This window comes from Gracilinanus agilis, chromosome 2 (genome assembly GCF_016433145.1).
Source record: "Gracilinanus agilis isolate LMUSP501 chromosome 2, AgileGrace, whole genome shotgun sequence".
Classification (NCBI taxonomy): Eukaryota; Metazoa; Chordata; class Mammalia; order Didelphimorphia; family Didelphidae; genus Gracilinanus; species Gracilinanus agilis.
This window is the reverse complement of record NC_058131.1, coordinates 138572688-138585873: the sequence shown is the minus strand read 5'-3', so window position 1 is coordinate 138585873 and position 13186 is coordinate 138572688. Positions and strand designations below refer to the sequence as shown.

General features: G+C 38.8%; 1 protein-coding gene across 2 annotated transcripts in view; it reads right to left on the bottom strand.

Moving 5' to 3' along the window:
• Positions 1 to 4313: 4313 nt before the first annotated feature.
• The window catches only part of PCSK2 (proprotein convertase subtilisin/kexin type 2), a 319189-nt gene continuing 310316 nt past the window's right edge, over positions 4314 to 13186 (bottom strand). For both annotated transcript variants that reach the window (XM_044660725.1, XM_044660726.1), the window contains one exon: positions 4314 to 4986. In XM_044660725.1, coding sequence (XP_044516660.1) covers positions 4500 to 4986 — 487 coding nt within the window. In that variant the 3' untranslated portion in view covers positions 4314 to 4499. The remainder of the gene's footprint in view (positions 4987 to 13186) is intronic.

The following is a 13186-nucleotide window of genomic DNA, read 5'->3' as shown; positions in this document are numbered from 1 at the left end:
GGGAATGAGGGCCATACTTGGCAGTGTATCTCCACCCCATCCCGCCATTCCTTTCCAGGCATTTGGACTTGTAGTTATTTCTCAGAAGAACATCCGTACTGAATTATACAGTGGGAAAACCCATTTTTGGTTGGTTCTGTTGAGTAATATTGACTAAGTCAACAAGTGTTTATTATGTACCTATAATGTGCCAGATCTGACAAAGTGGAAGGTCTCCTCCCTCATGTCTATGGCGGTTGGCATTAAGACTGGGGGATACCTAATCCATTTTACTCTTAAGACTTGTATTAATTATAGTAATAAGTTTAAGGGAAAGCAGAATTCTGGGTGGCTCTGTGGTGATGGCAATAGAGGCAGGGATGACACCATTACACGAAAACTTCTTAAATTAGAAATATCTGATAGGATTCTTCAAAACAAAATTATCCTCTTTTCTAGCCTAGATTCATTACTTGCTATGAGTTTGATCTGATAGCAGTGAATCTTAAAAGGGCAGGCTGGATACTTGCACCCCGTGTTAATACATGCCACGTGGTCTACATTGTTTGAAACCCAGAGATTTCTACCATATGAAATTGAGCATCCAAACACCTTTTCTGGACAGATAGTAAAATTTCACTAATTCAGGCACTACATATCCAAAACTTGCAATAATCTCCAAAAGGATAGGGTGAGGTTTACCTTTTTCAGCATTTGTAATAACTTGAAAAGGGATAAAGTATGCCTTTTCACTTTTGAAAGAAAGGTTTGCTGAACAAATTACTAGTGTAAAAAGATCTTGGGGTGGGGAGAGCAATTGAGTGGCCCAGTGGATAGAGCCAGCCCTGGAGATGGGAGTCCTGGGGTTCAAATTTGACCTCAGACACTTCCTATTTGTGTGACTTTAGGCAATTCCCTTAAACCTAATTGCCTAGTCTTTATGGCTATTCTGCTTTGGAATTGATATTTAGCATCATTTGTAAGAGAGACAGTAAGGGTTAAAAAAAAAAAGGCTCTTGGAGTAGCGGGGGATGCCCAAACTTTCTGGAAGTTTTAATTTCCTTGATATTGAGAGCTTTGCATCCTCTAAAGACCTTTCTTGGGCAACATTTTGTTGCCCTAAATTTCTACAATTCAAACTGTCTCATGTCAGATAGGTTTTAATGCAAATCTGTTCAAATAGTGAGGTTTTTATTGTAGTATTTAGTCAGGGAATATCCGCCCCCCCCCCCCCCCCTCCTCCACCATTGTCCCATTTATGACCAGTATCTAGTATAACCAGGATAAAATTGCTTCTGTTATGGGTCAGAATGATTGCTTGTGGATTGATAGGAAGTAGCTTTGCTGAATATATAGCACATCCCACATAATTTCTGGTAGGTAATTTTTTTTTATTGAGCCTCCTAATTTACAACGTAATTTCTTCATTTTACTTATAAAACATCATCACAAGGATTGATATTTAAACAAAGTCAACCTGTCATAAATCATCATTTGATTATGTTCATTTAAATTTTTTATAAATGACTATAAATGAACTTTATCTTGCAGCAGGGCTATCATAAAAACTTACACTAATTGAATGGTTTTCATTGGTAATACTGGTATGGAAAATGGAGTAGAGAACCAAGGATTTATATATAATACTATATATATGTTATATATATATATAATTTATATACTGTATTCTCATATCAAAACTTACCAGTTCTGTTTCTTAACAGAATTATGTTCATTGCTAATGCCACAGTTGTGAAAATATGAACAGCCATTTTGTAATTTTGTTGCTATAAGACAATGTTTATACAGAGATTTGCAAAATTACAGGATACAATGGGGATTAATGTATGCTTTCGTCTAAACTCTGACCGGTCAAGATCTTTTTGATCTTTTTGAAAAAATTCTTTTATGGATGAGTATGAACTCGGTTTCTTTAGTAAATACACATACACACGTTAATTTTATGTGTGTATATACATATATACAAGTGTATATATGTATATACGTGTATATATCTTACATATGTATATATTTCTGTGTGCACGTAGACAGGCGTGCACACATGTTTACCTTTGGTTTATTTTTCAGACCATCAATATGAAATGTATTTAACTGTTAGCATTTGCTATTTTAAACTTAAACTATTTTTAAAAAACCGTATGAAAAGGTGGTAAATAAACAAACAACCCTCCCAGACTCATATCCAATAAAGACCCCCAAGCACACTAAACATAAAGGCAGATGGTATAAAATTAAAATGGACGGTTTCCAGCTCATACCATCTTGAGAATAAAAAAAAGAAAAGAGAAAATGACAATGAATTGTTGCCGAATCACCCTTGACTTGGACGTTCCATTCTCCTCCTTTGTAAGTTACCACCTTTCAGGGTGATCAAATGTGGAAGCCTAATTTTCTCAGGACACACGGCTCTTTGGGAACTTGAATATAAGACTCAGCAAGATCTCACTTTTTCCTTAATATATTTTCCCATTTTTACACTTTGCTCATGTTGGAACCACAGAAAAATATGCTTGATGCCAGGAAGTACAGGCTTTCAAATTTAGTCATTTCTCTTCTTATATAAACAACATTTGCCACAGTAAATATGAAGGGAAAAGCTATCATAGTTTTGTTTGTAAGTTATTACCTTCATTTTCCCTTCTAGCTCTTCTTCCAGACTGGGTTCAGATGCTACACTCCCTCCAAAAACCTTCTGTGATTTGCCCAGATGGGTGTGATCTCCTTCCTCTGACACCCAATAGCATTTACCACATCCTGGGTTGTTTTCTGTATCATTACTTTATAACACTTATGAGACTAGACTCTATTTGATCATGCAGAAAGGTGGATGACTATGAGTACCAGGTGGTGGTTCATCTTGAAGTGCCTGGAACAACACTTTGCTCAAAGTTTGATAAATATTTGCTAAAGTGAATTGAACTGAAGACTTTCTCATGGGGGAAGAGAGAGAAGTGTCCAAGAGAAAAGGAAACATTAATTTTAACTACTTGGGAGCGAATAGAGAAGTTGATGGGAACAAGAGCTTTGCAAGGAAAACCAATGAAAAGAAACTTGGAAGAAATGACTATTTGTGAATAAAATCCGGATTGTTTTCTAACGTGAATGGTATGAATCTTAAAACCTTTGAGTCTTGTTTTAGGTATATTGCTGCAGACCAATGAACTTGGGTCTCTCATCATTATCTGGTTACCAAGATGGTATCCAGGGGCTTTGCATACACATTTATTTGGATGAATGATGATCTTTTCCTCTGAGCCTTGTTTTTAACCCTTTTGTGAGGTTTTGAAAAAAGGATCAGTTCAGGGATAATGGTGAAGGTCAACATCTTCAAACAAGCCACATCCCATCCACAGTTCACATGTGTTTCAACAGGTAGTTTTAAAACCCCAAAGGGGCTCCACCAAACATTCTCCTTTTTTCAGTGTTTTGGAAATAAGAAAAATCAAAATATGTTATTGCAATTCCAACAAATGCTTCCTACCCTTCCTTCCCCTGCCCGCCCTCCCCACCAAAAAAGGTATAACCTTAAAGTGACCTAATCTTTATTTTAAAAAAAATTTGCAGCATCTTCTAAAATTGGATGTCAACTGCAATCTTGCCTGCCAACCTTCACCAACTGTAAATTGTTGGCAGCCGTGCTATTAACCCCAGAAAACAGGGGTAGATGAACACTGTACAAAATGGGGATAATTTGTGCCGCTCTAGCAGGTTTCAGGTGTCATGTTAACTAAGACTGATAGCTGGTGACACAGAAGCTGTTTCCAATTCACCATGCTGATTGCTTAGAATATAGTGACCTTGGTGCTGATGATTGAAATTTCCCTCCCTCCCCCTTCCCTATCTTGTCCTACCCCCACCCCAATACTTGTGCTTCCTGAATCTCTTCATCTTTTCTTATAATGACTTTTCTCTGAATGGCACCAGTAAACTACGCCATCTTCATTCTTTTAAGAGAATAATCCAAATAATTCTGAGCCCTTTCAAAGAACCATGATAGGTGATTTTAGAGATTCTGATTTTAGAGTTTCAAACATTGCTCTTCCACCACATTCATTTTTTTTCTTTCAAGAACTATTGTCTCTGTTGAGACCACAGAAAAATATGTTTGATGTCACTAAGTGCAGGCTTTCAAATTTACTCCTTTCTCTTCTTATACAAACAACATTTGCCACAGGAAATGTGAATGGAAAAGCTGTTGCAGTTCTCTTTGCAAGATATTACCTATTTGAAGGACACAGAAAATAATTTATAGTCACAAACTGTACACAGGCGTTGGTAGGGAACAATATATTTGTGGCCTAGAGTGAAAAAAAAAGAATGCTTCCATTGTAAGGAAAATAATCATTGACAGAACGTAGGAAATAAAATCAAGGAAATGTGATTGTTTTTTGGGTAGTGACAATAATTGCTACGGGTATAACAGAAGGATTAAGTGAGAGTAGAAAGATGCTCAGAGTTGTGGGAAAGGAGGGAATGAAGGCAAAAACAGACATGCAGCATTAGTTTTTCCTCAGAATGCTCTTAAGACTTCTCTCCACAGCTTCATCTAATTCTTCTTCTAGTTCTTCCTTCTTGGACATCGCCAGCTTGGACTGGTAATCTTTCACTACTTGGTCTATGTAGGGGGCACTTTGTGTTCCATGCAGCATCAGTGTCCATTCCTTCAGCACTCCCCTCTGTGGTGCACTCCCAACAAACCCAATTTCCAGAATCCATGTCCCTCTGGCGTCTTCCCCCCAAGTGTGAGTGGTCATGAAAGGCCATTTGTCAAAACCCACCTTAGAGTCATCATCTCTTGGGCGTCGGCTCAGTAAAATGGATTTGGTACCCATGGGGGAGGTCATGTTGATGTTCAAGTCTCCTCTCCTCGTTGCATTCACTGTGATCACAGCTTGGACGTGTTCGAGGTAGCGGACAAAGTTTTCCTTTCCCTCACAAGCATCAGTTGTGAGTGTTAGAACCAATTTGTTGTTAGATGGTATTTTCCTGAGAGTGAAAATGACAATGAAATATTAAGGAGTGATAATAATATTGGGAAAGCATGAGAAAAGGTCAACAAGGTTGTCTTTAACTTATGAGCTTTTTTTTTTCTTTTCAAATGACTTTTCTGAAAGGTTATACAATTCTAAAAGGGCTACATTTAGCTATCATTGGCTGGAAAGAAAGAGAACATTTTAAGGGTATCTTTATTCTAAAAAATCTATTTAATAACAATCAATCTTAACATAGAACTTTAGGGTTCACAAAGGGTTTCAGAAACATTAACCCCTTTGTTGCTCAAGACAACTTTGTGGACTAGGCACTAGAGGTATTTCTCATATTTTATACCCTTTTACAGATGGAGAAATTGAGGCTCAGAGAAGTTAGGCGACTTGTCTCTAGTAAATATCAGAGGTAGAATTCAAGCCCTTGCCTTTCCTGTCTTCAGGCCATGTCCTTTTTTATTCATTCATTCATTCATTCATTCATTCATTCATTTATTTATTTATCTATTTATCTATCTATCTATTTATTTATCCATTCATTCATTCATTTATTCATTCATTTATTTGTTTGTTCATTCATTCATTCATTTATTTATTCATTCGTTTGTTTACTTATTTATTTATTTACTTATTCATTCATTCATTCATTTATCTATCTATCTATCTATCTATCTATCTATCTATCTATCTATCTATCTATCTATCTATTTATGGTTACTGCCTCTGGAACATGCTGTCCATTTCCCAGCCCACTTCTGCTCTAAGGATTACTATTCCTTATCCTAGGCTTTGTTCAGCTTGGTTGCACAGTGGATACAATTGTTGGGCTTGGAGTCAGGAAGATTCATCTTAATGATTTCAAATCTAGCCTCAGATATTATTTAGTTTTTGTGACCGTGGGCAAGTCACTTAACTCTGCCTCAGTTTCCAAGTCTGTAAAATGAGCTGGAGAAGGAAATGGCAAACCACTCCAGTATCTTTGCCAATGAATGAGGTCACGAAGAGTTGGACAGAACTGAAAAAAGACTGAACAACAAAAATTCTAGGCCAAGGCAGTGAGATGAGCCAGTGAACTTGATTTAATAATTATTTCAGCTACATAATTTAGCATTCATCCCATTCACTTTTTTTTTTAAACCCTTACCTTCCGTCTTGGAGTCATTACTGTGTATTGGCTCCAAGGTAGAAGAGTGGTAAGGGGTAGGCAATGGGGGTCAAGTGACTTGCCCAGGGACACACGGCTGGGAGGTGTCTGAGGCCAGATTTGAACCAAGGACCTCCCATCTCTAGGCCTGGCTCTCAATCCACTGAGCTACCCAGATGCCCCCCCATTCACTTTTGATAGTGAATATATTGAGGGCTGTGTTGTCCAAGCAGTTAATCCAATTGAAAACAACCCCCACAATTTCTTTAACATATCTCCATTGCCTTTAAATGAATTAGTAAATCTCTTTATATCATTCATAGCTCTGATTACTCTCATTTAATTTGGAGCATATTTTTCTGAACCTCGATGGAGATTAATATCCCGGATTTGATGCTCTGCTTGCCTCACTGCTTGCCTCACTGCTTTCTTCAGTCTTTGTCTGCAAACAACATTCCCTCTATTTTTTTTGAAATTTGCAAGAGACCATTTTATGAGCAAGAAAAGACATAGATGAACAGCTCGGTGCTACCATTACTTCAATGCAAAACGAAGTTAATGTTATATGTGAATTATATGACTAATTAATGGCACTTAGCCATATGACATGCAAAAACGTTGCAATTTATACCACCACTAATATACTACTATTCATTTTGACTCCAAGTCCAGCACTCTGCCTACTGTACCATCTACAGAGGTATTTTTGTTCTTTGAAATGTCAGGCTTTGTCACTAATTGGGAACATTGAAAGGAAGGTGCTGGAATCACAATAGCCTTCCAAAATATGCCAGATACAAGAAATTGCCAGTTAAAAGGAAGGAATTCCAAGAATGGAGAAGTAACTTGGAAACTGAGGTGTTAACTAACAGTCTTTTTTGAAATTCTTACCTTCCATCTTAGAATCAATACTGTGTATTGGCTCCAAGGCAGAAGAGTGGTAAGGACTAGGCAATGGGGGTCAAGTGACTTGCACAAGGTCATACAGCTAAGAAGTGTCTGAGTTCAAATTTGAACTCAGGACCTCCCATCTTTAGACCTGACTCTCAATCCACTGAGTCACCTAGCTGTCCCCCTAACAGTCTTTCTGGCAAAAGTGTGGACTGGCTGCCTTGCAAGAATGGCTCCCTGGGGAGTTATATTTCTTCTCAGTTTGGGAAGAAAGGAGCAGGACTCGAGGATGGAGTTTTGGCTTCAGAGAGAAGGAGGAAACATGGAAAGAAGGCAGGTGTGTGGGGTGTCATTCCCTCTAGTAGTGCAATCCATGTCAGTCAATAGGGGCTATCTGCAGTTCCTCTCCATAAATCCATGCCACCAAAGAAGACTTCAAGAGAGGTGAAACCTAAAGGGGCAAATGTTGAGGTATAATCCTGTGTGTGCCTGTGTTTCTATGTGCACTTAATCATGGAGGCTTGCTTAGATTGCTGGAAGCAATGAATTAAAAAAGAAAACAGATATGAAGGAACTGGTGGTCCTTCTCCTTTCCCATCTTATTGAATCTGGCTGTGACTGGCACTTGTTTTTAAGCATGTCCTTGTGTTTTGTTAAAGACCGAATCTGGTTGATCTAATCTTATTTCTCAAAGATGCCTGTGGCTTATCCTGTTCCTTCCATCAAACAGGTCTTCCTGACTCCAGGCTAGTGCTCTATCTACTGCATTACCTTGCTGCCACTAAAGAGAGTAGATTTATTTTTCTTCACCATATGTAGATAGCCTTTGTCCACCACATTTGTGTTCAAATGTGGCATTGCTGGCTGGCAAGTCCTTCGTTTCGACTACGGCTAGTCTAGGTCCCTAATAATGTCCTTGCTCCTCAGGACAATTAGGAGACAGCTAAGTTGGCTGCAAAACCCGGCATCACGGACTGTAGTTCCTTGAGGTTTGAGTGCCTGGACACGCAAACAGCTTGCTCTGCTATAGCTACTTTCATTCAATGTTCAGTCATCTAATCTTTTTGAGAAGAGATCACCGAACCTCAGTCGGCTTCAGTTTTCTCATCTAGAAAATGGGGCCAGTCTCATGGATGTGCTACATGAAGCAAAAATAAACAAACAAACAAATAAATAAATAAATAAAATTCTTGGTGAGGGGGAAAGGGTGGGAAGGAGGTAGAGGAAAGAATAAAACATAGATTTTTGGACATTAATGTAAGAATTTTCCTTTTCCATGGGGGAGGGAAGGGTCGGAGAGAAGGAGAGAATTTGGTTCTTAAAATTTTTTAAAGGATGCCAAAATAAGTATCTTATAAAAAAGAATAAAAGGCAATGATGTAATTCACCATGCACCAGCTCACAAACTACTTTGGGCGGTGGCCAATCTGAACACCATCTTGGAATAAAGAAGTGGTCCAGGTTGGGTGTCAGCAGGAGGAACATTCACAAATAAGGAGAGGCGGCTCTTTCTAGGCTGTTCATGGTGAGCTGCCACACTAGGGTCCGGCAGTTCCCATGCTGGGGCCAGTTTCTTGGATGTTTCATTTCTCTGGCTCAGTAGAAGTGAGTGGGAGAGTCCTGTGAAGGCCCTTAGAACTAATTCTTAAGGAAACAATAGCAGTCCCCATTCTCCATCAACAAAGTCTGCAGAGTTTAAAAATATGCTTGGTTAGGAGCAGCTTGGTAGCACAGTGGATAGTGCTAGGCTTGGAGTTGAGAGGACCTGGGTTCAAATCTGGCCAGAGACCCTTCCTAGCCATGTGAACCTGGGCAAATCATATAACCTTGATTGCCTAGCCCTTCCTGCTCTTCTGTCTTAGAACTGATACTAAGACACAAGGCAAAAGCTTAAAAAAACATGCTTGGTGAAAGATGACACTACCCAAATAGCTGGGGCAATTGGTGGCCTTGAATTCAGGTAATAGTCCATGGAGAAGTGGATAAATACAAATATTCTCAAGAACTCAAATGATCTTGGTCCACTAAAGGGTGGTGGAAGTGAGTAGATGAGCTGAACTCTTGGCTATCATCATTTTTCTATCCATCTATGTCAACTCCAGTCTCTTTGGTCTGACCCTAGTGAAAGCTCACTCATTGGAAACTAACATTTTCCATGTACATCTTGAAAAGATTTTTGGACTCCCCAGATCGACAGGGCATTGTGGAAGAGAGTCTTGCTTTTTCCCTTCTGGATTTCTTCTACAGAGATGAAAATAGATTGGAGAATTTTAGAATGGCTCTAAAAGTGGCTCCTCTCTAAGAACCTATAAGAGCATGAGTGTCCAGTAGTATAAAACTCCATTTTACAGATGTGGAAACTGGGGTCCACAGAGGTGGAATGACTATTAAATTTTTTTGATGTTCAATCTTTTTCATTTGTGTCACACCTTTCGTGACCCCATTTGGGGTTTTCTTGGCAAAGATACTGGAGTGGTTGGCCATTTTCTTCTCCAGCTCTTTTTACAGATGAGGAAATGGAGGCAAACTGGGTTAAGTGACTTGTCCAGGGTCACACAGCTAGTAACTGTTGTTAGTTAGTGGTTGAGCTAGGGCTCACTCTCTGGTTTTTTGACAGTAGGTCCAATACTCTTCCAACTCATGACCTCTCCCAAATTGAGCAGTAACAAGACTGAATTGTTTTCCTCTAGGTACTTCTCAACTCTCTGTGCTTCCACAAAAGAAGAACACTGCATAGATGTGCAAAATGGCAAGGAGGAGTTATTCTGGTTGTACAAAGAACAGCCAGAGAAACCTCAACTCTTCAGCCTGTAATGAGCCTCATGCCCTTCCCAGATATCCGAGTAGGGCTAGCCTAAACAGCTTAATGAGGACAATGACGCATGAGGCAGGATATCCTGAAGCTGTGTTCTTGCTATGAGTAATACTGTTCATTTGGGGATAAATTATGGGGACTGTAATGCATCACTAATTACTTTGCCAAATGAAATAACTACTATGAAAAGAAAGGTTTCAAAACAGAAGCCAAAACACAAGCTAAGAAAATCTCTTTTCTGTCTCCAAAATATGATTAGGGTGGTTATCTTCTGTTTATACACACTGAAAACCCATTTATAAAATCAATGAGCAGAGAGACTGATACAAAAATGACACGGTTATCAGATCAAAAATGGAAAACATTTCTTCAGGCGCCTCAAGGCAGCTGGAGGCACAGTAGATAGATCGCTGGACTTGGAGTCAAGAAATTGTTGTTCACTTGTTTCGGTTGTACCCGACTTGGTGTGATCCCATTTGAGGTTTTGTTGGCAAAGATATTGGAGTGGCTTACTATTTCCTTTTCCAGATAATTTTTATAGGAACTAAGGCAAACAGGGTTAAGTGACTTGCCTAGGGTCACACAGTCAGTAAGTGTTTGAGACTACAGTTGACCCCAGTTTTGGTGTTCTATCCACTGTGATGCCTAGTTCCCAAGAGGATCCGAGTTCAAATCTGACCTCAGATACTTATTAACTGTGTGACCTTGGGAAACTCACTTAATTTCTGTCTTTATCTAATAATAGATAATCTACCTCTCAGGGATGTTACAAGGAAAAAATGAGATATTTATAAAGCAGTTGGCAAGATTCAGAGCGCTATATGAATGCTAGCTCTCATGGTTACAGCTTCCTTCAGGGACGATATGAGGATTTGTTCGGAGGCTGACAAATTCACAGATTGTTCTGATTCTTACTGTGTGACTGTCGGCAGGTTGCTTGACCTCTTAGTTTCCTGATTTTAAAAAAGGGGCTCACAATCCTTCTATTACCCACTTCACAGAGCCATTGTGTGGAAAGTATCTTGAAAACTGTCAGCTCCCCGGAAAAATGAACATGAACACATCACAATAATAATAGGCATGAATACACGATTGAGCCAAGGTACCATCCTAGCACTCATTCCTAAATATATTCGCTTGTAATAGTAATACTAAGAACTAACACATATGTAGCATTTTAAGGTTTGCATAGTGCTTCACAAATATTAACCTGTTTGATCTTCACAACAACCCTGTGGAGGAAAGGTTATTGTTATTCTCATTTTACAGATGAGGAAACTGAGGCTGAGAAAAGCTAAGTGACTCACCCAGGGTCATACAGCCAATATAAATGTCTGAAGCAGGACATGAACTCAAATATTCCTGACCCCAAAGCCACCACTCTATCCACTGTACCATCTGGCTCTATCTTCTGCCCTGAATCTTCATGCTTCCAGTGGGGGACTGAGGTGATCACTACCTACTTGATACTTTTCCTGATCCCCTGAAGGGTTTAGTGTTCTTTCCCTCTGGAAATCAACTTGTATTTATTTATCTGTATTCCTGTTACTTCCTCTAGTTGAATGGGAAAGAAGGGAAGAAGGTTTTATTAAGTACCTACCATGTGCCAAGCACTCTGCTAAATGCTTTCTGAATATGATCTCATTTGATCCTTATAACCACCATAGGTGGTAGGTGCTGTTATGATCCTTAGTTTACAGATGAGGAAGGTGAAGCAAACAGAGGTTAAATGACTTGCCCAGGATCACACAGTTATGGTGTGTGTGCAGCAAGATTTGAACTTGGGTATTCTTTTTTTTTATTTGAAAAATTTTATTTAATTAATTAATTTAGAATAGTTTTCCATGGTTACATGATTCATGTTCTTGCCCTCCTCTCCTCCCACTCCCCCTCCTATAGCCAATGAGCAATTCTACTGGGTTTTACATGTGTCATTGATCAAGATCTATTTCCATATTATTGATATTTGTACTAGGCTGATTGTTTAGAGTCTACATCCCCAATCATATCCCCATCAAACCACGTAATCAAGCAATTGTTTTTCTTCTGTGTTTCTACTTCCGTGAACCTGGGCCTTCTTGACTCCATGTTCTATTAACTGCTACTAGTTCTTTCCCTCTGTGGATTATCTTCAGTGTATCATTATGTATACATTTTGTTTGTACAGTTGTTTACATGGTGTCTCTCCCATTAGATTGTAAGCTCCTTGAGGTCAGGAACTGTCTTTTGCTTTTCTTTGTATTCCTAGTGGTTAGTACAGTGCCTGGCACATAGTAGGAGCCTAAAAATGGTTAGTTGGCTGACTGACTGATGAAATAGTGTGAAGAAATCTGACAAAGAAGGGATCTGAAATAGGACGTGAGAGGATACTGTAGATACAGTTGGCCAATTCATCATTTTTCTAAATGCCAGTCCCATGAAGGATGCAAAAGTTCCCCCCACTCCAGCTTTTCCCAACATGTTCATATTCAAAATAATTTTTGAGTTTCTTATAGTTTAAAAAAATTTAGGTTAGAATATTTTTCTTTGTTACAGGGATGGCTGGAAATAAAGAAGATATTTCCTATCTCTCTTGTTTTGTGTAGCCTTAGGAGAAAACTTGTGTGTTTTGAAATGAAGGAATTGAAATTAGGATCTTTAAGGAAAATATCTCTTAGAAAATCATTCTTCTTTAGACCTCTCACTCCATCTCTCATTTTTACGTCTTTACAGTGGTTAATTCCTGTGCCTGCAATTCCCTATTCAATTCCACTTTTTTAAAGGATCTCTGGCTTCCTTCAAGATTTGGCTCCAATGTTACTTTATACAGGAAGACTTTCCCCAGACTCTTCATCAGAGTCTTCCCTTCTAAGGTTACCTTCTATCTATTCTTTATAATTTTAAAAAAATGTACCTATTTATTTACAGGCCGGCTGTCTCATTGGAATATAAGTCCCTTGAAGGCAGGATCTGTTTTTGATTTTCCTTGTGACCCTATGTTTTTCAGTCATTTCAGCTGTGTACAACTCTGTGACTCCATTTGAGGTTTTCTTGGCAAATACACCAGAGTGGCTTGTCATTTCCTTCCCTAGATCATTTTAAAGATGAGGAACCTGAGGCAAACAGGCTTGAGTAACTTTCCCAGAGTCACATAACTAGAAAGTGTCTGAGACTACATTTGAACTCAGGTCTTCCTGACTGCAGTTCTGACACTCTATCCACTATACCACTTAGCAGCCCTAAGAAATGTTAACTGATTCCAATTCTAAATGCCTTGTTTCCATCAGTTTCCTCATCTTAAAAATGAACTGGAGAAGGAAATGGCAAATTATTCTAGTACCTGTGCTAAGAAAACTCCAAAGAGGGCTCTGA